General features: G+C 39.8%; 1 protein-coding gene across 3 annotated transcripts; it reads right to left on the minus strand.

Moving 5' to 3' along the window:
- Positions 1-7,095: 7,095 nt before the first annotated feature.
- Positions 7,096-25,210, minus strand: LOC134369411 (zinc finger protein 268). 3 transcript variants are annotated; one of them, XM_063085880.1, is made up of 6 exons: positions 24,977-25,210; positions 24,684-24,765; positions 21,540-21,740; positions 17,706-17,832; positions 17,333-17,428; positions 7,096-9,794 (listed from the first exon to the last, which is right to left on the minus strand). In XM_063085880.1, exons 1-6 carry the CDS (start codon positions 25,015-25,017, stop codon positions 7,318-7,320), a joined length of 3,024 nt encoding a protein of 1,007 aa, XP_062941950.1. In that variant the 5' UTR covers positions 25,018-25,210; the 3' UTR covers positions 7,096-7,317. The 3 variants fall into 3 exon arrangements, with proteins under 3 accessions (XP_062941950.1, XP_062941952.1, XP_062941951.1); XM_063085882.1 differs by having other exon boundaries at positions 24,966-25,210; XM_063085881.1 differs by having other exon boundaries at positions 24,684-24,768; positions 24,966-25,210.
- Positions 25,211-26,413: the final 1,203 nt, after the last annotated feature.

The following is a 26,413-nucleotide window of genomic DNA, read 5'->3' on the forward strand; positions in this document are numbered from 1 at the left end:
GTAAAACATCTATCTGCATGTTAGGGAGGCTTGTAGCTGTAGGGGATCAATCCTTTGGGCCCCTTCCATGGGGTTCACAGAATTACAAAGATCCAGTCTTTGGGGAAACACCATGGGAAACATGCCTGTCAGGAAAAGTGCCTGATGTCCAGCATAGAATTCCGCAAAGGACAGAGGGAACATAAGACCTTGAGGGAGTGATTGAGTCATCCTTCCTTTCCTGAAGGTAGGCAGAGTCCCAGAAGGCAATCATGGATGGGCCAGAGAACAGAAAAAGAGGATTCTCCATTTAAAGCGCTCCCACCCAACAACATAATGACCTGGAGGAAATTAGGAATGAACTATTGCTGTAGATTAGTTTTGCCTTTTCCTAAATTCCATATAAATAAAATGACATGGTATGTATTCTTTCCATTCTGGCTTCTTTTGCTCAAAAAAGAAAAAAAAGTGTTATGAGATTCATCTGTGTTGTTGCATATATCATTCATTACCTTTTACTGTATCGTAGAATTCTATGGTTTAATATAAGAAAAATTGTTTATCTATTCAAATATTGGACATTTTTAATTGTTTGCATTCTACATATTATCAATAGAGTTACTGTGAACACTCTTGTGACATTTTTTAGTGAACATATGCTCTCATTTCTCTTGGGTATACACCTAGGAGTGAAAGTGATAAATTATAGTCATATGTTTAGTTTTAGAAGAAACTGCCAAACAATTTTCCAAAGTAGCTGTACAAATTTATATTCCCTCCAGCAATGTATGAAGAGTTCCAGTTGTTCCTCCTCATCCTTGCTAATACTTGTAATTGTCAGTCTTAATTTTATCTGTTCTGTAGGGTGTACAGTGGTACATCATTGTGGTTTTTATTTGCATTCCCTATATTGTGTAAGGTATGGGATGTCAACATTTTTTTCATATGAAATTGGAATTTCAATTGACATAGCCCATTTACTGGAAAGAACATCTTCACCACTGCATTGCAGTGGCACTTTTTGTCTTAAAGTAGGTAATTGTACATGTGTGGGTTTGTTTCTGGGTTCTCTAATCTGTACCATTCGTCTACTTGTCTTGCTTTGCACAAAACCGTATATTTTAAGCATGGCTTAAGTCTTGATATTCAATGGATATTCTTCACTTTTCCCTTTTTCTTGCCTATTTTTGGCCCACATAAATTTTAGAGTCAGTTTAATTTTCACACACATAAAAAAATGTATCTAGTGGGACTTTACTGGGGATTATACTGAACCTATAGATCAATTGGGTAATGTTTGAGAACAACATTGAGACCTTCATTTCATGAATAAGAAATACCTCTCTAATTTCAAGCAGTATTTTATAGTTTCCTGTGTAGAAGCTTTACACATCTCTTTAGACTTATGTCTAATCATTTATTGCTTTTGAAACTATTGTCAATGGTATTCTTAGTAGCATTTTCCAATTGCTTTTCTAATATATAGAAATAGTTGTTTTTGTATATTGGCATATCTAACAACTTTGCTAAATTCACTTAATTCATTATTGCCTTCCTTCTACTTCCTTGGGTTTAAGTTGACTTTCTTTTCCAGCTTCCTAAATAGAACACTATATAATTGATTTTCAATCTCTTTCTCTCCTAATATATGAATTTAAAGCTATACATTTTTTCCAAACACTTTTTAATGTACTTATTATTTATGTAAAAATATTTTCTAATTTTTCAAAATTCCACTCAAAAGTTACTGTTTTTGTGATTATCACTGTAGATACCTGTTCCTCAACTCTTTGCCCATGAGTTTTGCATCCATTGATAATTACTGCCTGAAACAATTCTTACTATAATGGTTGCCAAGTGGTGATTTTCTCATTTTGTTGTTTTTCTACATCAGTTGGAATTCTACTGTCTTAAATAGCTTTTCCTTTCTCCCACACCACCCCCACTTATTTCAGTGCAATATATTTACACTTACTTTTTTATTCTACATGGTTCTTGGTTCTTTCTTTCAGAAGAAACTTTGCCTGATTTCAATTCTTTGAAAATTTGTAAGGTTTATTTTATGACCCAGAACATGGCCTGTATTAGTTAATGATTCATCTGCAATTGAAAAGAATGTGTATTCTGATGTTGTTGGATTAAGTGTTCTAGAAATGTCTCTTAGATCCAGTTCACTGACGATATTGTTCAGTCCTACAGCCTTGCTGATTTTTTATCTATAAGTTCTGCCTACTTACTGAGAAATAAATGTTGAAGTGTCCAACAAAAATGGTAAAATATCAATTTTTGCTTTCAGCTCTGTTTCTGCTTCATGTTTTTGAAGCTTTGTTGTTAAGTGCGTGTACATTTAGGAATGTCTTTTTGGTGAAATGATCCTTTTATAGGTATGTAATATCCCTCTTTACTCCTGATAATTTTCTTTGTTCCAAATATATATTTACTTCCAGAAAAAGAGTACATATTTTGAGTGTCAGCTGCTGGATTGGGGAGTGTGTGTGGGGGGAAGTGCTGAATCAATCTGGTATGTACTTGTGTCTGGGCTTTGTTGCATCTCAGTTGACTTAGTTCACCACTGCCTTCAAACATTTTGAGGGAAGGATCAGGGCTTTTCCCTCAGCAGGGCCTGGGATCTGAGAATGAAAACGTTCTAGAGATCTGCTTGAGCTCACAGCCAAGCTACCAGCTTTCAGAACTGTGTGAAATCTCTCTGCTTTTAGCTTGACTGTTTTCTGGGTTGCTGGGGAGGTCACTTTGCTTTCCAGGTCTTCCTTCTGATTCCCAAGCTACCAGAGGCTGTGCGGTCCCTGGGTCTCCTGAGTACATTAGCACAGCCCTCTGTGAAGGATGTCATGGAGGGATTTGTCTCAGTTCTCCTAACCTTTCTCCCCTCTTCTGTAGTAGAAAGCCTCAAATGCCTTGGGGTGGTTTTCCAATATGTGTATGGTGGGGCCAGGGACAAAGAGTGGGTTCTCCCAATTCTCTACCCCTTCCTCAGCCTAAAAATAGATTGCTTATAATGATTTCTCTCACGTGTTGTCCTGCCAACCTCCCCCCTTCAGATAGTACCTGACTCGCACTTAGATGAAGACCTAGGCATCTTGGCAGGTTTGTTTTTGTAGATTTCTCTGCTGACATCACACATCATCCTACCTCCAAGCACTGCATAAGGACCTGTGGTAGAGTTGACTGGAAATTACTCTGCAGCAGGGGCTCCTTGGGATTCTAATCTATTATGCCAGTCCACAGGCAACTGTGAAGTTTATCAGCTCGTCTTGTTTCCCCTTACTGTATGTTGAATCTTTTTTCTGTGGTTTCAAGGATAAAAGCAGCAGCAATTCTCTATTCTTATATAAAACATTTCTTACTTTGTACGGTTTTGTTCATTTGGGTTTGTGTTCTCAGTTTTCTATTATGTCGTAGCTTATCCAGCTTATTTAACCAGAAGCAGAACACAACTGATTGTTGCAAATCTGTCATATATCTAGTAAGCTTGCTACTCTATTATTAGCAATTCAAAATATTTGTAGTTTATTTGGTGTTCCCAGAATAGACAATCACAGCTCCAAACAACGGCTGTATGGTTTTTGCCCCCATCCCTAATTTCTTAAATGTTTTGTTTTCACATATTAGCTAGAACTGCCATTACCTTGTACAGTAAGTGATGAGCATCCTTGCAATTTTCTTAACTTCAAGGAATATTTCCATTGTTTTACCATTAAGTATGACATTTGTGCTTTTGGAACACGCTTTTTACCGTTAAAAGAGTTAATTTCTATTCCTAAAGTCTTCTATGAGTATTAAATTTCATCAGATGACTTATCTGCACATAGAGATAATCATATAGCTTTTCTTATCTGGTACTGTGGCTAATTACATTAAAAGATTTCCTAATATTAAATCTTCCAAACATACTAATGTGCTTCAGTTAGTGTCAGGCTCACCTGCATTTAACAGAACCAACTCTCCTCCCACCCAGAAAATAGGAGGCTTAAACAAGATGGTTCAATCCAGATGTAGGCAGGTATCCAGAGCTGGTATGGCAGCTCCACAGTTATGAGAGCCAAGTTTTCACTTTAATCTTTCTGTTGCACCTTCTAGTACATGCTTTCCATCCTCAAGATGACTTTAGGCTCTAAGATGGCTGCTAAATCTCCAACCGTGTGTGTTGCAGATACAAATGAGGAAAAAGGGCTTTCACTAGTTGTGTTTCGCTTTTTAAGGAACCTTCCCAGTAGACCTTCTGCACAACATCCATTTCTCATTAGTCAGAAAATAGTAACATGGTCAAACTTAGCTACAAAGACAGTGTAGAATGTAGTTTAACTGGGCACATTGCCAGTATGAATAACAGTGATTCTGCTGGTGATGAAGATGGAATATTCAGTCTACTACTAGGAGTCTGCTAAACCTAGTTGTCATTTTTGTTGTTAGCTATGTTAGTTTGCTGTAATTCCACTGAAAATTTTAAAATCTATTTGCAAATATGATGTGCAAGTCATATTTCTCCCAAATGTCTATTTGATGGAAAAGCTTGTAAAATGTTGGAATTATCTTTCCTTGGCTTTTCCTTACAATTATTTATTCCCCAAAACTCTCTGAAACCTTTCTTTTCTGGGACTGGGGTAGGGGTAAAGGGATTATTTTTAAGCTAGTGATTCATCTATTTTGTTTACTGGTTGAAGACTGACTCATTTCTGTTAAGTTTCATTTATTTGATAACTTTTTACATTTAAGATTAGGACCTAATCCAACATTATTCTTTCCTATTGTATCTGATTGCTACCCTTGACATTATTTCAACATTTCTGGCTTTTGTTGGGCAAAGTTGCATGTGGACTTCCATCAGATAACACAGCACACTAAAATCTAACTAACCTTGGGCAGTAAAATGAATATAGACTTTCTCTTATGAGTTTATTCTATCTTCCTTGATACATCAGTTTCAAAATACTTTTACAATATTTCCAAGATTTAGGGGATATACTTTAGCAAATATATGAAATTCTTTCTTTATGCAAGCTTTCTCTTCCCTTCTGTGAATCACCATTCTTCACCTCAGGTATCTTGAGATTAGATTCTGTATAATGAGCAAAACACAATAAGGATTAGGCATTCAGAAATCATTAAATTTCTCCCCTTAAGGAAGAAACAATTTATCTGGGTAAGAGATAAGATTCCCTCCTCAAATAAAATACAAAGTGGAAGGTGTTTCAAATATACCTGTAGTGTTGAATCCTCATATTCCTCCAAGATAGCCCTAATTGCCAGGGTCCCACTCCTGCCAGATTAATGCCCATTTACATAAGAAATCTGATGAGGTTGTAAAGAAAACTGACTTTGTGAGTAAGCAACTGGCAGAATGATTTTATCACCCTGACTCTACAGCCACATATAAACATTTCAGCAATATCACTTAAAGTCCACTAGCTTGACATACCATCTTGAATTGAGGTTTTAAGCCCATTATTCTCGAGTTATCCATGACCATCAGGGGCAGTCACCTCTTGACCATAGTCAAGAACTAATATTTGAAATTTTCCAAAGGCAACTATTCCATTTCTACAGAACCTCAGTGAGCACATGATTCTAACAATGGGTTCACTACTTCATATCATGGGTCAATCTCCTGTCACAGAATATAAATAGGGACTTGAAAGTCTTCCATCCTGTCTTTGGAACCATTTCCAAATATCCACAAATCCTTGCAAGCTTCTATCTACACCTTGCTCTCTAGCACCCATTTCTGAGCAGTCTGAGTTATTAAGCTGTTAGCAATAGAAACATGTAATAGCTAACTTAATCAAACAAGAATGTATTAAAAGGGTTACAAATAGCTCAAATTAAAAGAGAGACAAGTGAACTAGGTTAAGAAAATGACAATGACTATAGCTATTCTGGGAAATCCATACAGAAAGAACTAATAATCACATCAAGATGCTACCATAGGACAAAAGCTGTTTGCTTTGCTGTGCTTGAGAAGTCCATCACAAACTTGAAGTTCTGAGCACCTCAGCCAACCTTGGTGATCATGCCAATTCCTTGGGAGGGCATCATGAATAGTGGTCCTATCATGACTGCAGACTGTGGAGGATTATTTCTCTGAAAGGAAATCAAGATGTTCTAACCAATGAGGACAGAATAGATTCCAGGCGACACAAACACAAAAAATGTGCACTATATTGTTTTCCGAGACTATAAAGATAGCTGCCAGAACTGTTTACAAATAGAAAATGGTAAAAAAAAGTCTGTAGCATTAAATTATGTTTTTAATTAGCAATATCAACTAGTAACAAGTTGTATTTGTTAAGAAGCACAGAAACAATGCTGGTATGCAGAGTAAAAATCCCTGGGAGATACTGTATCTATTTAATTTACATTTCATACATGGCACTCACAAATAAAATCTCAAACTATGCAAAATTCATGTTATGTAGTACATACAGGAAGATATCTAAATACCCTTGTAGGTCTCAGAATATATTTCTTGTTGTTATCCTATTACATTTGTTCACACACTAAAAAAATCATTACATTCTATTACCATTTATAGTTGACTATTTTCTCCAATCCTTTCCTAAAAGATTAGAATATTTGGAACATAATTTCCCTTAATATAACTTCTAAAGGAGAATTCTTTTTCCAAACTAATTAAAATTATAGGTATTTTAAAAATGAATCTGATATACAATGAGGTTAACCTTCCTACTGAGGCTTTATTTCATTTGGTACAATCATACATATTCAATCCTACATTATGTTTTTACTAGAGGCTTGTCAACCCTAGATGAACTCCCCTAATTTATAGCATGGTTACTCCATGGTATAAGCTTTCTGAAACCTAAAATGCAATTTTAATAATTCTGCCATTCATTAGTTCTATAATTTCTCATTAAAATCCTATGTTTAATAAACTATGAACTTCAAAGGAGTCTATTCCATATTTATTTAATTCACGGAGTTTCTCAATGTGAATTTTATGTTAATAAAATTACTTCCAATATTCATTTCATTCATATGGTTTTTCACCTGTATAAACTGTTTAAAAAGGTATGACTTGCTGCTGAATTTTTTTTTTTTTTTTTTTTTTTTTTGTCATGACTGGTCAGTACAGGGATCTGAACCCTTGACCTTAGTGTTATAACACTGGGCTTTAACCACTTGAGCTAACCAGCCAGCCCTGAAAACTTTTACAAGATTTGCTAAACTAATCATTTCCTGTGTTTTTGTTTGTGTTTTGCATATAAAACCCAGCTTTCTGTGGAGGTCCTTGCATTTGCTGTGCATTCATAAGGTTTCCATTCACTACAAGTTTTCTGGTGTTCAAGGAGATAATTCTATTTACAAAGTTTCGCTTCTATACGACTTTGTTGTTATCTCCTGTGAATGGACTTTTGAGAGAAAGTTCCTCACATTTAATTCATCAATATGTTTCTCATCTATGTGAGTTCTCTGATGCATAATGAGCTGTGACTTCCAACAAAAGGCCTTCCCACATTCAGTGCATTTACAGGGCTTCTCTCCTGTATGTGTCCTCTGATGTGCACTGAGAATTGATTTTTGAGAGAAGTTTTTTCCACATTCATTGCATGCATAGGGTTTCTCTCCTGAATGAATTCTCTGATGTACAATGAGCTGAGATTTCCTAAAGAAGGCTTTTTCACATTCACTACATCCATAGGGCTTCTCTCTTGTGTGCATTCTCTGATGTACAATGAGCCGTAATTTCCCACTGAAGGATTTCTCACACTGACTACATTTGTAAGGGTTTCCCCCTGCATGAGTTCGCTCATGTACAATGAGTAGTGACTTCCAAATAAAGGCTTTCCCACATTGGGTACATTCATATGGTTTCTCTTCTGAATGAGTTCTCATGTGTATAACGAGGTATGACTTGCTGCTAAAAGCTTTCCCACATTCAGTGCACCCATAAGGTTTTTCCCCAGCATGTGTTCGCTGATGTGAAATAAGCTGGTCTTTCCTATTAAAGGCTTTACTACATTCACTGCACTCATAGGGGTTTTCTCCAGTGTGAATCCTCTGATGCACAATGAGTTGTGAATTGAAACTGAAGGATTTCCCACATTCACGGCATTCATGCGGTTTCTCTCCTGTATGCGTTCTCATGTGTATAATGAGGTATGACTTGCTCCTGAAGGCCTTCCCACACTCACTGCATCCATATGGTTTTACTCCTGTGTGACTTCTCTGATGTACAATGAGCTGAGACTTCAAACTAAAGGCTTTTCCACACTGACTGCATCCATAGGGTTTTATTCCAGTGTGAGCTCCCAGATGTACCATGAGCTGTGATTTGAATGTAAAGGCTTTTCCACATTCACTACAACCATAGGGTTTCTCTCCTGTATGGGTTCTCTGATGTACAATAAGATTTGACTTTGTATTAAAGGCTTTGCAACATTCACTGCATTCAAATGGTTTCTCTCCTGTATGAGTTCTCTGATGTATAATAAGCTGTGATTTCAAACCAAAAGCTTTTCCACAGTCACTGCATGCATAGGGCTTTTCCCCTGCATGAGTTCTCTGGTGTGAAATGAGCTGGTATTTCCGACTGAAGGCTTTCCCACATTCATGACATTCATAGGGGCTCTCTCCTGTGTGAATCCTCTGATGCACAATGAGTTGTGAATTGAAACTAAAGGCTTTCCCACAATCACAACATTCATGAAGTTTCTCTCCTGTATGAGCTCGCATGTGTATAATGAGGTAAGACTTGCTCCTGAAAGCTTTGCCACATTCATCACATACATAAGGTCTCATTCCGGTGTGACTTCTCTGATGTACAATGAGCTGTGACTTTAAACTAAAGGCTTTTCCACACTGACTGCATCCATAGGGTTTTACTCCAGTGTGAGCACCCTGATGTACAATGAGTTGTGACTTGAATGTAAAGGCTTTCCCACATTCACTACAAACATAGGGCTTCTCTCCTGTGTGGGTTCTCTGATGTACCATAAGGTTTGACTTTGTATTAAAGGCTTTTTGACATTCACTGCATTCATATGGTTTCTCTCCTGTATGAATTCGTTGATGTATAATGAGCTGCGACTTCAAACTAAAAGCTTTCCCACATTCATTACACCCATAGGGTTTCTGTCCTGAATGAATTCTCTGGTGTGAACCAAGCTGGTCTCTCCTACTGAAGACTTTCCCACATTCACAGCATTCATAGGGATTCTCACCTGCATGAATTCTTTGATGTATAACAAGTTGTGAACTGAAACCAAATGTTTTCCCACATTCCTTGCACTGATGTAGTTTCTCTCCTGTATGAGTTCTCTGATGTACCATGAGGTATGATTTACTGCTGAAGTCTTTCCCACATTCATTGCATTCATAGGGCTTCCCTTCTGCATGAGTTTGTTGATGGACTACAAGATATGACTTGCTGCTGAAGGCTTTCTCACAGTAACTGCATTCAAAGGGTTTTTCTCCCGTGTGCATTTGTTCGCACATCAGTTGTGACTTCTTGTTGACAGTTTTTCCAGATTCATTAATTTCACAGTGGTTTATTCCAATAACAGTTTCCTCATGTTTAGAATGGAGGAATGATTCCCCATGTACATGAAACCCATTAGTATTCTTTCCAGCATAATTACTAGTGAGATCTGTATTATATTTCAAACTCTTTCTATGCATGCCGCATTTATGAGGGTTTTGTCTTGAAGAAACATAATTTGTACTAAGAAGACATAGTGTTCCAAGTTCAGTGCATTCAAAGCTTTTTGCTATGCTTCCTGGCTTGCCTTGATTTTCCTGATGCCATTCCATATGATCATCAATTTCCCAGACTTTGTCTAGAAATGAAAACAATTAGTCATATATTATTATAGTAACATGATCCTAGTATGGTATAAAATTGCCTTAAAAATACAATGTCATTAGGTTTTTCTTTTAGTTTCAGATATCTGATCTGAATTTAAATACTCTCAAGTGTAAATGCACCCAAACTACTGGGCACTGGGGAAAACAAAGCAAAACAAAAACTGAAGATAGGTATAGGTAACTGACAATAAATAAAGATGGTTTTGAGTTTTAAAAACTTTGTATAATGGCTAAAAAAGAAAAATAGGCACAAGGAACAAAGAGCATAATATAAACAGATTGTAAGGGATTTCTAAGCATTAGATTCATTCAACAAATAATTACTGAATACCTATTATGTGACAAAAACTGTGTTAACCTCTAGAGAAATAGCAGAGAACACTGCAGATTAGTTTCCAGTCCTCTTGGGAATAATTTCCCACTAAATACCTAGACAAATGGATGAAAACAGACTCAAAAAAAAAAACATCACAAAGAACATTATTCAGAACACTTAGGACAAAAAGCAGCTCTTAAAAGCTTCCAGAGGAACCAAAAATACAATGTTTCATATAATGGACCCAAAATTAGAATGGCATCAGACTTCATGTTAGCAACACTAGAAGACAGAAAATAGAGCAATGAGTAAAGTAAGAACACTTTCAGATGCACAGTTCTCAAAACTTATATCACATGTACCCTTTCACAGGTAGCTACTGGAGGAGGTGCTACAACAAAATAAACCCAGAAAAAAAGATGACAGAGGATACAGAAAATAAAATCAGAAAGAAGATCCCAGAATAAAAACTGTACAGCAGGCCTTGAGAAAAACTAAGCTACACTGGAGCATGTCAGAAGGACCTGGGAGTGATGTCACCAGGAAGGTGAAATGAATAGAACTGTTAATTTGGCTGACTATATCAAAAGAATATTTAGACATCAGAAGGCAAGTATGGGGTTATATTAATGATAAACACATTAATAACAATAACAGGTTATTAAACAGTAAATAACTTCAGAAAAAATAAAAATTTATAAACAAAAATGGTTCATTGTATACTTAAATGATTTATCCACAAATAGAAATTACATAGTCACAATAATGTAAAAACTGAACACTGATCTAACCAAAAATATGAAATAACTGTCTTACGATGATGGAGGCCTGGGAAGAAAAGTGTGTATATGGTGAGGAGGCATGGGGGAGAAGCTTGAAAGAGAATTAAATCACTCTTCCATACTGAGTAATCATTAGGGAGAAAAAGTCAAAGTGCAATAGAATATACTAGTTATTTAAAATGCGGAGGCAAATACCATAAGAAAGAGTTCTCTCTGGGGGAAATGAAAAAGAGGGTGCAGGATGAGCAGACTGCTGTTTTAACATAAAAACAAACAAAAAGTCAAAATACAAAGTAGATAGGGAATAAAACACAGGATCAAGTCCTCAGGCACAACAGCAAATGTTCTGAGCTTGAACAGAACAAAGAATACGTTGATTCAGTTAAGATGCCACAAATATGCTGACCAGGGAAATGAACAGAACAGGATATTAAAAAACACGGTAGTAAAACAAAAAAAAATAAGAAAAAACAAACAAAAAAAACCACAGTGGCAATTCAGGTTTGGAGATAGCTGATCAGAGAATCCTAACACCTTATTCCAGGTTTACTGTCATAAAATTATAAGTAGTTTTCCTATCTAACTCTGATTCCTCTTAATCATTTTGTACACAACCACCAAATTATATTTCTCAAATATCAATTCCCAACTGGGGCAATATCTTCACCTGGATGCAGTGAGAAATGAACATCGGCATGACTTGAGAAGGAGTGTTATACTCCTATATGAGACTGTTACATGGTCCTATAGTCTCCATCAAGAAGAAAACAGGCTGCTGAATAATCTTTGCCTTAGAATCAGATTTTCTCCTGTGTTTGGCTGTCCCTATTATCCCTGTGGACTTTCAGAATTCATGGATACTGAAGCTGTCCTAACCACCAAACAACACTTTAGCCTCCCAATCCTTCTGTTGCTGGTACCACATTCATTCCTTATTGTTGCTTGGTTCCCACATCTCTGACTTCCATCACCTGATTTCTAAAAAAATCTAACGCATCTCCTGTTGAACGTTCTTTCTGCATTAATAACAGCAAAAATAAGATTATGGTTGGTACTGCAAGGGAGAGTTCAAAGAATTCAAGAAATTGGGAAAGAATACCAAAGCCAGTGACTAGAAGACAGGAATTCTTAAACTTAAAGACTATTTAAACACATGATTAAAGACAATATTAAACATGATTACTGGCTACTTTCTGAAAGCAATCTATAGGAACCCAAACTTGCAACAACACAATTGAGATTCTGAAGCTACAGAAAAGCAAACTCCCCAATGACCACCTCAACTTCAACCACAGAAGACAGTGCAACACAAAATTGCACCCAAGGAGCAGAAACAAGGTCTCACACCAGGCAGCTTACTTCACTGATGCAGAAGGAATTCCTGGCAAAGCCCACCTGTGAAACACTGGCTACTCAGTGGTGCTCACTGCTGCTGTGCTCATGGAAAGGGGGTTCCTGTTGAACCCACTTGGGACTTCTCTCTACCACTCTGTATTTGGATGGTGTATGTGGATAATTTACCTTTAATTACAGGACTACTACCAGGTCTGACTAGAAGGAGGATCCTAGACTTGCATTAATGTGGTGCAAGAATGAAGACATGGGTTGCAGAATATTTTTGAAGATAGATGGCTGAGTAGAGAAGGGTGTGACTGGGTGCTGCCTAGCCAAGGAAGGAGACGAGGCAGACAGTGCTGCCTGCCCAGCGGTTCTTCTGCCCTTTTCCTGGAGGGCAGAAACCTGACTTTGTCCCCATCCCCATCCCCATCCTTACAGCCATGGGCTTCAGTCAGGGAAATGAGAACCCATCCCTATTCCTACCCCCACCTCCAAAAGGTGAAGAACAATTTATCTGAGCCAACAGTGATAGTCCCTTTTCCCATGCCAGAATCTTCTTTGGACATGTGATAAAAATGCAGCTGATAGGACATAAGTCTGCTGAGGGCTTCCTGGGATAGGTTTTACCACCTGATAGAGTTTGGATGTGTTGTCCCCCCAAAGCTCATGTCAAAATCTGATCCCCAATTTGGCAATATTGGGAGTAGTTTGGATCATGGGGGCAGATCCCTCATGAATAGATTAATGCCCTGGGGGTGGGGGTAGTGAGTGAGTTCTCAGCTCTATTAGTTCCCACGAGAGCTAGTTGTTTAAAGAACCCCTGGCACTTCCTCTCTCTCACTTCCTCTCACCATGTGATCTTGCACCCCCTGGCTGCCTGCCATTTTCTGCCATGAGTAGAAGCAGCCTGAGGCCCATGCCAGATGCAGCTGTCCCAGAATTGTAAGCCAAATAAACCTGTTCTTTATAAATTATCCAGTTTCAGGTATTCTAAGCATCAGAAATGGACTAATACAGAAAATTGGTAGCAATAGTGGGGTGCTGCCATACAGATACCTGAAAATGTGGAAGCAGCTCTGGAACTGGGTAATGGGTGAGGGTTGGAGGAGTTTGGAGGACTCAGAAGGCAAAAAGATAAGGGAAAGTTTGGAACTTCTTAGAGATTAGTTAAATCGTTGTAACCAGAATGCTGACAGAAAAGTGGACAGTAAGAGCCATGGTGATGATAAGGTCTCAGATAAAAATAAGGAACTTATGGGGAATTAGACAAAAGATCACTCTTGCTATACCATAGCAAGGAACTTGGCTGCATTGTGTCCATGCCCTAGAACTTTGTAGAAGGTGGGACTTAAGAGTTGTGAACAAGAATGTTTGGCAGAAGAATTTCCAAACAGCAAAGCATTCAGACAGCTGCATGGCTACTTCCAACAGCCTACGCTCAGTTATGGTGGCGAAGGCATGATATAATGCCAGAATTTATAATTAGAAGGAAAGCAGAGCATAAAGATCTGGAAAATTTGCTGCCAGGCCATATGGTGGAGGATGAGAAAGCACTTGCAGGAGAAGAATGCAAAGGTGCAGTAAGAGGGGCTGACTGCTAAAGACATTAGCATGGCTATGAGGCAGCCAGGTACTAACAGCTAAGACAGCGGGAGGAAGGCCCTGAAGGCATTTCAAAAGTCTGGAAGGGCGCCCTCCTGTTACAGGCCTAGAGGCCAAGGAGGACCGAGTTATTCTGGAGGACAGACCAGGGGAACTGCAGCCCTGCACTGCTTGGGGCACTGCTTTCTGCATCCTGGCTGCTCTAGGCGAAGCAACCCTGCCTCAAGTGGACCCAAGTGTGGTTCCTGCAGCAGCTCTGGAGAGCACAAGATGGAAACCTTGGTGGCATCTACATAGTGTTAAGTCTGCAGGCCAGGAGAAGATGAGAGCAGTGGAGGCGTGGCAGCCTCTTCACAGATTTCAAAGGATGTATTGAAAAGCCTGGTGGCCCAGGTAGAGACCTGCTGCAGGGGTGGAGCCAAGCAAAGGCCATCTACTAGAGCAATGCAGAGCAGAAATGTGGAGTCAGACCCCCCCACAGAGAGCCCCCACCAGGGCAATGTCTAGTGGAGCTAAGGGAACAGGGCCGCCACCAGGACCCCAGAACTGTAGGGTCACCAGCAATGTGCAATGCCTGCCTGGAAAAGCCGCAGGCACCAGTGCAACAGTGGGCTGCACCTGGCAGAGCCAAGGGGGTGGGGCTGCACAAGGCTTCGGGGGCCCAAACCTTCCACTGTGCCCAGGATGCAGGACTTGGAGTCAAAGAAGATTATTTTGGAGCTTTAAGATTTAACATCTGCCCTGCTGTGTTTTGGACTTGTTTGGGGCCTGTTTCTCCTTTCTTGTGGCCTATTCCTCCCTTTTGGAATGGGAATGTGTACCCAAGGTCTGTTCCACTATTGTATCTTGGAAGTAGATAATTTGTGTTTGATTTTTACAGGTTCAAAGCTAGCGGAAGTTTTGCCTTTGGTTTCAGATGAGACTTTGGACTTTGGAATTTTAAGTTGCTGAAACAAGCTAAGACTTTCGGGACTATTGGGATGGAATGATTATATTTTGTATGTTACAGAGACATGAGTTTTGGGAGGCCAGCAATGGAATAATAGAGTTTGGATATATTGTCCCCCAAAAGCTCATGTCAAAATCTGATCCTCAATTTGGCAATGTTGGTAGCGTTTGAGTCATAGGGGCAGATCCCTCATGAATAAATGAATGCTCTGGGGGTGGGGGTGATGAGTGAGTTCTCACTCAATTAGTTCCTACAAGAGCCGGTTGCTTAAAGGACCCTGGCACCCCCCACTCTCTCTCTTGCTTCCCCTCACCATGTGATCTTGCACCTGCTGACTGCCTGCTGTTTTCCACCATAAGTAGAAGCGGCCTGAGGCCCATACCAGATGCAGCTGTCCCAGAATCATAAGCCAGATAAACCTCCATTATTTATAAATTACCCAGTTTCAGGTATTGTTATAAGCAACAGAAATGGACTAATACACTATCTGATAGAAAGAGTCATGTGGGAAGAAACAGCCCTTCTTATTTTAGTGGTAACTGATATATATGCATGTATGGGGTGGAACTGTTACAGCCATGTGATAACCACAGGGGAGGTGGCCTGAGTAATGCTGACAGACTCAGAGCAGCAGAGAGACGAGCCCTTGGCAATTCACTAAGTCAATCACTTAGTCCACCTTGGAGTTGTCCTACTTCAGGACTTTTTGTGATGCACAGTAATAAACCACTTCTGCTTAAATTGGTTAGTTTAGGATTAATCAAAAATTGCAGGTGAAACAATGCTAATGATACAAGGACTAACAGATAATTTATCCTGTCATGCTAGTGAAAAATTAAACAAGATGCTTAGGAAAACATATATGACACTGACATCTAGGATGAATTAGTATAAAGAGTAAAATGAATACATCTGGCTTAAAAGTAAAATAATCCAGATATAAGATGATATTGGCTTCATTTTGGGTGGGAACTGAGAAGATGGGGGCTTTAAAAGACCCCTTTTCAAAGGACCAAAGTACTAACAGACTACAGCAAGACTAATAGGAGAGACCTGCACATAAAGGAGGTTCAAGCTGAATTCCTTTTTCCCCAGCACCAAGAGAAAGAACTAGAAACAGCAGAACAAACAATGAGAGGTGAGAAGGTGGTATGTGGCTATGGAGCAGTGCAAGAGAATTCCAGTTTCTGAAAATGAGGCCAGGGGTGGCACATGCAAAGATGCCAATGGCTCAGTCACATCCAGGACGCCAAAAGGCAGATGAAAGATGGTACATCTGTCAATTATCAGTAGAGGAAAAAAGAACTTACATCTCAAGGATGGAAGCTGCTATGGTTTGAATAAGCCCCCTACAAAATTCATGTTGAAATTTAATCTCCTCTGTGGTGGCGTAAGGGTTAGGACCTTTTGAGAAGTGACTAAATCACAAGAGCTCTGACCTCATGAATGGATTAGTACCTTTTAAAAGGGCTGGAGGGAGCTAGCTTTAGGCTCTTTTTGCCCCTCTTTAAGTCCCACAGCATTCCTCCCCTCTTGGAAGCAGAGACCAGCCCCTCACCAAACACCAAACCTGCCAGCACATTGGTTTTGGACTTCCCAGCCTTTAGAGCTGTAAGAAATAAATGTCTGTTCTTTATAAATGACCCAGACTATGATATTTTGTTATAGCAGCACAAATGGACTAAGAAATATTTTAAAAGTTACAACATACAAGGAAAATAGAGACATAAAAAAGAACCCTTTGGACTGATAAGAGGAAAAGAAGCCAGGAGAGTAGGAGGAGAACAAGCTCTGGGTCATGCAGTGTGACAGTAGGTCCAGTGGGGGTCACTGAAGCAGGGAGAGGGAGCAAAGGCTTCAGGAAGGATAATCAACACTATCAAGTGATGCATGAATGTGCTTAGAAGAAAAAGCAATGACATCAAAGCGATTAGCATGGAGAAGTACAGAAGAGCAGAATCTCCTAACAGGTTTCAAAGAGAAGAAAGGAAGTTGGGACTGTGGTTAAGTTTAAGTACAGTCATGCACCACATAAGGACATTTTGGTCAATGACAGCCCGCATACACAACAATGGTCCCAAAAGATTATAATGGCTGCACCATATAGCCTCAGTGTGTATTAGGCTGTACCATCTAGGTGTGTACAAGTTCACTCTGTGATGTTCACACAATGACAAAATTGCCTATCAACTCATTTCTCAGAAGATATCCCTGTAATTAAGTGTCGTCTGACTGTATACAGGATTTAAAAATATAATTTTTTTAAAAACCAGGAAGTAGAAGGGGCATGAAAGTCACATCAAGTGAGGAAAAGAGGAAAGGCTTGCTTAAATGCATGATAAAATGAGTCTATCACCAAGAAACAGTGAGAGGGAAACTGAGGATGCCAAGCAAGAGAGATTAACTAAGAGAGCATGGTAATAAATGAGACAAAAAAAAGCACAAATAAGAGGAACACATTGCATCAGAATTCACAACAGTTCTGAATAAGGAGGAAAAGAGCTAAATGTCTCCACCACTCACCCGGACACCCCTGACGTGGCATTTGGGCCTGTACCGTCTGCAGCTCTTCTTCTTGTTCTAACTTGACAATGATATCAGGTTTGGTTTGCTGGTAACCTGTACATGGAAAATCACAATCTGGACCCAAACTGCTTGGGATTCAGGGACTCTGAAGAATGGGGAAGATTATGGTTTAGACGTGGCATAAGGAAGCTGCCCTTTTGTACTTTGGCAAAGTAAAGAGACCGTTCAACTGGCATTCTCTGATGCCACTAGGGAAATAAGGGAATCTTGCCTTTAGTCCCAAATCACTAAGTCTTTTACAGAAGTCCCCCCCAGCTCTCAGCAATCAAGGAGGGGAAGCCTGGAGATTGTGCAGAGAGGCAGCACTCACCCAGTGACACCAGGTTGCTGTAGTTCTCCAACATCACACTCCTGTACAGGCACTTCTGTGCTGGGTCCAGCAGCTGCCACTCCTCCCAGGTAAAATCCACAAATACATCCATGAATGACAGTGGTCCCTGAAATAGAATATTCCCATCCAATCTCAAGTTATTTTACTGAGATTGTGGAAAACAACAGGCTGCTTTACGATGTTCATTATTTACATACTACTAAAGAAATGAAATTTGTAGTTAAATTCGTACTGATTAGAAAGGAATAAAATTGTCTTTTCTTGAAGATGACATAATTGTTATGCAGAAATCCCCAAACACTCTAAAAAATATTCCTAGAACCAACAAGGTCACAGGACACAAGGTCAATATTACAAAAGTTGGCTGTATGCCTACATAGCAGCAATGAAATAATTAGAATTTAAAATTTAAAAACTAATAATGTTTACAATAGCAACAACAAAATATAAAAAACTTAAGTAGAAATCTAAAAAATTATGTGCAGGATCTGTACATTCAAAACTACAAACACTGATTTCAAAAAATCAAAGAAGATCTAAATAATTGGGAGATACAGTTTATGGAGTGGAAAACTCAGTACTGTTAAGATGTAATTCTCCCCCATTTGATCTATAGATTCAATACACTTCCAATCAAAATCCCAGCAAGCTTTTTTGTTGCTATAATTTATATAGAAAGGCAAAGAAACTAGAATAGCCAAAACAGTTCTGAAGAAAAGCAAAGGTGGAAAACTCCCACTAATCAATTTTAAGACTTACTATAATATCAAGACAGTGTGCTACCAGATAAAGCTTAGACATATAATCAATGGAACAGAATAGAGAGCTTAGAAATAGAACCACACAGATATTGTCTCCTGATTATACATAGGCAATTCAATGGAGACAGAATAGTCCTTTCAACAAACAGTGCTGGAACACTTAGAAATCTATACACAAAAAAATGAACCTTGATACATACTCCATTCCTATATAAAAATTAACTCAAGGGCCAACCCCATGGCTCACTCGGGAGAGTGCAGCGCTGGGAGCACAGTGGCGCTCCCGCCGCGGGTTTGGATCCTATATAGAAATGGCCGGTGTGCTCACTGGCTGAGCACGGTGCAGATGACACCAAGCCAAGGGTTGTAATCCCCTTACTGGTTTAAAATAAATAAATAAATAAATAACTCAAAATGGATCAAAGACTTAAGTGTGAAAGCGAAAACTATACAAGTTCTAGAAAAACTAAGAGAAAATTCATGTACTTTGGGTTTGAGCAGTGAGATTTAGATATGACACCAAAAGCACAATCCAGTTTTAAAAATTAAAATCAAGAAAATGGACTATATCAAAATTAAAATACTTAATTCTGTGAAATAGGGTGTTACGAGAACGAAGAGAAGCCAGACACTGGAAGAAAATATTTATAAATCACTTTTCTGATGAAGGATTTCAATCCATAATGTTAAGAACTCTTAAAACCCAATGACTAGAAAACAACCCAATTAAAAACACAGGCAATTAATCTGAATAGACTCTTCACCAAAGACATACAAAGAGTAAAAACACATATGAAAAAATGCTCAACAACACCAGCCATTAGGGAAATTCAATTTAAAGCTCCAATCAAATACTACTACACACCTATTAGGAGGGCAAAATAGAAAATACCAAGCACTGGCAAGGACGCAGAGCAACAGGGACTCTCCTTCATTGCTGGTAGGAGTGCAAAATGGTACAGCAACTCTGGAAGATAGTTTCTTATAAAGCTAAACATAGTCTCACCGTATAACGCAGCAATCATACTCCATGTATTTACCAAACTGATTTGAAAACTCACGTCCACACAAAAACCCACATATAATAGTTGACAGCATTTATGATCACTATAAACTGAAAGCGACTGGATACAAAGTAGATCAATGGAACAGAACAAAAAGTCATGAAAGGTGCACCTCACACCAAACTTAACACTCAATCCCAAGTAAATCTAAATGTGAAAGTACAGTAATAAAATAACAAAGGAAAATATCCTTATGAGCTTAGGATAAGAAAAAAGTTATTAAATAGGACACAAAAAGTCTGGCTGGTTAGCTCAGTTGGTTAGAGCACAGTGTTGGTAACACCAAGGTCAAGGGTTTGGATCCCCAGACTGGCCAGCTACCTAAAAAACAAAAAACAAACAAATATTGAACACAAAAATTATTAGCAATAATAAAAGAAAACATTTTTAAACCAGAGTATGTTAAAGTTAGACATATCTGCTCATCAAAAGTAAGCATTAAAAATACTCAGCATCGCTAATCATCAGGGAAATGCAAATCAAAACCACAACGCGATATCTCATGCCAGTTAAGACTGGCCATTATCAAAAAGACAGAGAATAACAAATGCTGGTGAGAATGCAGAGAAAGGGGATCCCTCCTACACTGCTGGTGGGATTGTAAATTAGTGCAGCCATTCTGGAACATAGTATGGAGGTTCATCAAACTGCCATATGATCTAACAATTCCACTGCTGAGTGTACACCCAGAGGAATGGAAATCATGAAGCTGAAGCCCCATGTTTATCACAGTTCTATTTACAACAGCCAAGAGGCGAAACCAACCCAAATGTCCATCGACTGATGACTGGATAAGGAAAATGTGATATATATATATAGAACAGAATACTACTCTGCCATAAATAAGAATGAAATTCTGCCATTCACAGCAACATGGATGAACTTAGAGAAAATTATGTTAAGTGAAATAAGCCAGGCACAGAAAGAAACACCACATGTCCTCACTCATAAATGGGAGCTTAAAAAGTAAACAAATAAGTAAAAAAAAGAAAGAAAAATATAATAATCGTAATAATTCTCTGAACTTTCAAAAGGAGAGAGCAGAACTGGGGCCACCAGAGGAGGGAAAGGAGGAGGGCTAGCGAGAAATTGGTTAAGGGACACAAAAAATGAATACATTATGTAATGATAAATACAGTAATTATCCCGATTTGAGCATCACGTATCGTACACAGGTACTGATATTCAATGCTGTACCCCACAAATATGTACAATCAATTATGTTTCAATTAAAAAAAATAAATAAAGCATTAACAGAGCAAAAAGGTAAGCCAAAAAAAATCTATTAACAAATACTGAACATTAGTCAATGCGATGCATACTAAAGTATTTAAAGAAAGGAGTGCTGATGTCTAAAGTCTACTATGAAATACACCAAAATAGATGGATTAATGGATGCAGAGAAGAATGGAAAGACGATGCTGTGATAAAGCAAATATAATGGTAACAGTAAATTCTAAGTGATGGATGCACAGATGTTTGCTGGTAAAATCCTTTCAACTTTGCCCTGTGTTTGAAAATGTCCATTAACAAAATGTTGGAGGTAAAAGACACCCCAGGGTAAAATTCTAATATGGATTTCATATCAAGTTTATTTTAAATTTTAATGGGCATGAATCACTGAATCTTGTTAAAATGAGGAGTCTGTCAGTAACAGGATTGAGGTGGTGTCTGAGGTTCTGCATTTCTAACAGGCTTCCAGAATGATAAACATTTTATAAACACAAAAACAAGAAAACACATAAGACACAAAATAACTTTTTGGGGGTGGGGGAGGAGATGGAAACCAAGTATGGGGAAATAAGAAAATACATAAATAAAGGTAGATAGGGACCACATGAACCAATGATTATAAAAGGGCCATGAACTAAGGCCCATGATTAACTTAACCCTTTGACCTAAGGATCCCCATGGCCCTCCCCACCAAAAAAAAAAAAAAAAAAAAGTAATAAAGAAAAGAAGTAGGAATGAGCAAATGAGCAACTCACCCAGGATTTGGTAATTTGGGGCTGCTCTGGGGAAATAAACAGCCACTCTAAGAGCTGTTCTGTCCTGTGATTCTTCTGCCTGTGCCCCAGTATTCCAGGGAGAAGTCTCCGGTCGGGGGTCCCTTGGCCCAGGATGGACTCCTGACCTTGTAGCTTTCTGATCTTATCACATGAACTATCTCGTTCCTGGAGAGGTGGAACCTGTGGACTCAAGAGCAAACTCACTTTAGTAAGCATATTTCCAGGCTGGCCCGTGGCTCACTTGGTAGAGTGTGGTGCTGATAACACCAAGGCCACGGGTTCGGATCCTATGTAGGGATGGCTGGTTTGCTCACTGGCTGAGCATGGTGCTGACAACACCAAGCCAAGGGTTGAGATCCCCTTACCAGTCATCTTTTAAAAAAATAAATTAATTAAAAAAAAAAAAAAAGTAAGCATATTTCCTTTGGACCCCAAACTCAGTCTCTTTGGCGGGTGAAATGATTTCTCACACAGAGGCTGGGCTTGGTGTTCTGGAAACTGTGGTCAGTCTCACTGCAGGGCAAAAGTGAGACAAGGTACATGCGTGGAACCCAGCACACTGGTGACAGTTACTCCCTCAGATTCTGCACAGGCATCCAGGAACCTCAAAAGTACAACCACCACACCTGACGTTCATTCCATGTTTAAACAACTTCTGGGCAGCCCCTTAAATTAAATGAGAATATGGTGCTAAATGTGAAGGAGTAAACAACTCCCTGCTTTAGGTGGGGTTACACCAAGGTTTTGAATGAAACAACATTTCAATACAAGTTTCCTTCTCATGGTCTAGATGCCCATGAACAGTTCTAACCTCTCTGATCCTTACTTTTTGTTGTTGTTAAAACACTGAGAGTAGGATGAGATCAGGGCCAGTAAAGCACTTCACAAAATCCTAATGAAAACATAGAGACCTACCAAAATAGTAAAAGAAAAAAACCACAACAGTTATAAAACAAAAACAAACTAGGTGACAGGGTCAGAAGATATGGGCAGATGTGACCCAACTGCAGGAGCTGCACAGGTGGCACAGGTAGCTCCCAGCAGAGGAAGTGGTGGAAGATGAGGGAGATTCTGACAAGTCATGTCGCTGCAGGAAAGCCACCAATAAACGTGCATCCCCAAGAAAAGATGACCCTCCCCTGAGTGGAATCTGAGCAAGCAAATCTCACAACAAACAAGACTGAATTCCTCTCAGGCTCAGAGCGGCAGGCAACTGAAAAAAAAAATTCCTAAGGTCACAGTGCTGTGGCCACCGAAGTCTGACAAATAATCGGCAAATAGAGACCAAACTGATAGGCACAAGAGAGAAAAAAAGACTCAGACAGTGAGAGGGAAGAGAGATAGAAGATTCAGAGTGAGAGGGACAGGAGAAAGACAGAGAGAGAAGGGAGGAGAGAGGGAGGGGAGAAGAGGTTTACATAGCAAGAGGGAAGGATCCAGAGGAAACTTATCCCAGAAATTATTTTAACAACAAAATACAACATGTAAATGTGAGAGAAACACATTAGAAAACAAGGCATGTTGAACTCCAGCAAATACCAGGTTAGAGGCAGAAAAAAAGGCTCCCTGAAGAGGCTTAGCACCAAGAGTCAGCTCACATTCTGAGCCCTTCAATATTAACAACAAAGGCAGTAGCCTCTAACAGTGAAGCTGGAGAAAGACATCCTGGCCCATTCCAGCCCCTACACAGGGTCTTCTTGCCCCCGAACAGAATGGCTTCTTAATAGGCCAGGAAACCCATCTTATTTAAACTGGAAAAAGAACCCCAAAACATACATTATTATGAGGTGTTTTAGTCCATTTTGTGTTGCTATAACAGAAATACCTGAGACTGGGTGAATTACAAAGAAGAGAGGTTTATTTGGCTCACGATTCTGGGACAGCTGCATCTGGCACGGCACTCAGGCTGTTTCTACTCGTGGCGGAAAAGTGGCAGGCGGCCGGTAGGTACAAGCAGATCACATGGCGAGAGGAAGCAAGAGAGAGAAAGAGAGGGGGTGCCAGGGTCCTTTAAACAGTCAGGTCTCGTGGGAACTAATACCTCCAACCCAGGCCCACAGAGCAGAACTCCAGCAGTCATCCCTGGCTTTTCTGGCCCCCTAGCCACCAGTACCCAACTAGTTACCAAATCCAGTTGCTTCTGCCTCTTTACCTCCTCTCTTTTCTCAAAACCACTAGTTTACTTAAACCCTTGTCCTCTCTTGCCTGATGCAAACTGTTCCATCCAAAAATCATTGTGAAAACATTTCATTTCAATAAGTCTCCCTCTCCTACAAAATAAAATGCAAGTTTTTAATGGAGTTCTGAAAGCCCTCTATGATCAGGTCTCTGCCTATGGCTCTAGCTTCATTCTTAGTACACACCTCCACCACCACCATTAAACCTCAAAACTATACATTACAGCAACTCTAAAGTACACAGTTTTCACCAGCATATGAGGTCATTCCAAACCTCTCCAATCTGCATACGTTGCTTCCTTTTCCCAGGCTAGGCTTCAGTCCCTCCTTCACTTCATTCATCTTTCAAACCTCAGTTTAAGAATCTCTTAATCTCTAACGCATTTCTTAGGGTGTCTATTTCCAAAACTGACGCTCTGCTGTGTGTTCTCCATGCATTTCCACAGCTGCTCCCAGAGTATCTATTAACTTGTCATCGGGCTCTTCTTGCCCTCCCCACCAGACTGCTGTTCTTCCCAGGCAGGGACGATGAACAACCCATCTTTGCACTTTCAGCACTTGCCCCGGGGTCCGGCAAACAAAAGACAATAAACAAAACTTGAATAAAAGAAATGCACAATTTCTCAAATGAGCTCAAAAATCTTAGCCATGGAAGACACTCAGTAAATACAGCTGGAAAAAACTGAAAGATGGATGATTATCCCTTGTTAACTCAAAGTTCAGGGTTTAAAGTCGGCAGAAAAGAGACTGAAGAAAGGAAGAAATGAAAAGTCTGATGATAAGAAACATTTCTGGAAAGTCTAACATCCTCCAAAGGAGGCCCAGAGGCATGGAAGAGCAGTGGGGTGAGAGAGCTCAGAGCAAACTCGGACCCTGGAAGAGATGGAGTGCGTACCCGTCCGCGTTCAGGGAGCGCTTTTCAGGAATGAGAGAAAACCCCACTCACCCAGATGGAAGCTGTCCGGACCCTGGTGGCCATCCTCACGGACAGTTCTGCGTGCCTTGAGGGAGATGGCAGGACGCAAGGTCTGCTGGAAGAGAGAGCACCATGAGGGAAGCGGTGTCCTTGTTGCTTTCACCTTTACAGAGATCCGAGGCGCCAGGGCAGCCTGCCCTTCTCGGAAGTGAGACTCCTTCCCTCCCACAGCCCCCACCAACACATACGATTGGGTCAGGCAACCTCCCCGGGTCTGGAGCAGGAGGGAATAAGGCCAGAAGAGTTCTGTACCGTCCCGCCACCTTGAGAAACCGGAGGGATTCGGCGCGTCCCGCTCTTCCATCCCCGGAATGGGCAGCAGGGGAGACTCCTGGGACACTGGCTGCACCCTCCTCCCGGATCTGCAGCCAGAAGGACTCACGCCAGATCGGCTCCGTCCTCTTTACTGTCTCTGCGGCCCGCCCCGGGTGCTTCAGCAACCGCCCTAGGGCCCGACGTGCCCGCGACAGGTAACGGGAGCCTCACGTGAAACCAGGTTCCCCTCACCGGGCAGAGCAATGGCAGCCGTTACCGACGCACAGGAAATACCTCACTAGACCCGAGGGAGGAAGGAACTACAACTCCCAGAAGGCTCTGCGGAGAGTTCCGCGCAGAGCGGGCTCCTACGGGGCCGCCGGGAGGGGGCGTGCTGCGGGCCCGGAAGCTCGGGCTCTCCTGGCCGGGTTCCCGGCTCCGGCACTGGCAGGCTTTAAACCACGCAGAGTTAATATACTTGACAGCAAAGGCACAAGGGCAGAGAGATGTAAATTGAGTTACAAATGTTCTAGTCCCTGTTCTTCCAAAATGATGTCTTAATTTACTTACGCTTTAAAAACACAAAGATTCATAATAATTCCATCGTATGTTAAAATACATACCATTTTAATGAAAATTAAATATATTTTCCAAAACAAACAAAAAAATGTAGTGAGGAGGGGTGACACCATATTACATTTTGGTGGGAATCTTTCTGATGTCTGGTTTAATAGAAAACAGATGAATTCTCATATTTGCTTCTGCCTTCAATTTGATGCATATGTTGTTCTTGTGGAAGTGTATAAAGATAGGACAAGCTGAACAAGGGACAGTTTTGCTGCAGTGCACAATGTGAAACCATACAGATGAACACTTTCTACTCTATTCCACTAAAATCCATCGGTCTACCGATCAGGCACTTTGAATGGATTCTTTCATCCTGCATGATTCTGTAACATCATGCATTAGCCATTTGAAAAAATATTGCTTCACTGAGTTATGCAGATCTTCCAAATGTTGACATATTTCATTACACAAAAAAATAAAAATATCATTAATATTATCATTGATCTTAAGTACTAGGAAGTTGTGAATTTCAGAGTGGCAAAGACAAGTTTCCCAAAATTCTATTTGTCACCTTAAAACTAATTTTATATTGGCAAAAAAATACTGCCATTTGTTTGTCTTGAAGTGACAACCTCACTTAGCTGATTTTTGAGAACATGTCTGCCAAGGTCTCTCAGTCCTTCTTTGATGCAAAATTCAGCTGCCAATTCAAATACAGACGTTCCCCAACTTGTGATGGTTCGACTTACAATTTTTTGACTTTACAATGATGCAAAAGCAATAGGTATTTTGCGTAGAAATCGTACTCCAAATTTTGAATTTTGAATTTCATTTTATTATTATTATTATTTTAAAACAGACTTTGTGTTAGATGATTT

This window comes from Cynocephalus volans, chromosome 2 (genome assembly GCF_027409185.1).
Source record: "Cynocephalus volans isolate mCynVol1 chromosome 2, mCynVol1.pri, whole genome shotgun sequence".
NCBI lineage: Eukaryota > Metazoa > Chordata > Mammalia > Dermoptera > Cynocephalidae > Cynocephalus > Cynocephalus volans.

What these genes read in the sequence shown, in the direction of transcription:
- LOC134369411 (XM_063085880.1), bottom strand. Translation starts at nt 25,017, where the DNA reads ATGGAAGAGCGGGACGCGCCGAATCCCTCCGGTTTCTCAAG. An exon ending in TCCGGACAGCTTCCATCTGG is followed by an intron (nt 21,741 to 24,683) that starts GTGAGTGGGGTT and finishes TTGAGTCCACAG; the next exon opens with GTTCCACCTCTCCAGGAACG. An exon ending in GCCACGTCAGGGGTGTCCGG is followed by an intron (nt 9,795 to 17,332) that starts GTGAGTGGTGGA and finishes TTTCATTTCTAG; the next exon opens with ACAAAGTCTGGGAAATTGAT.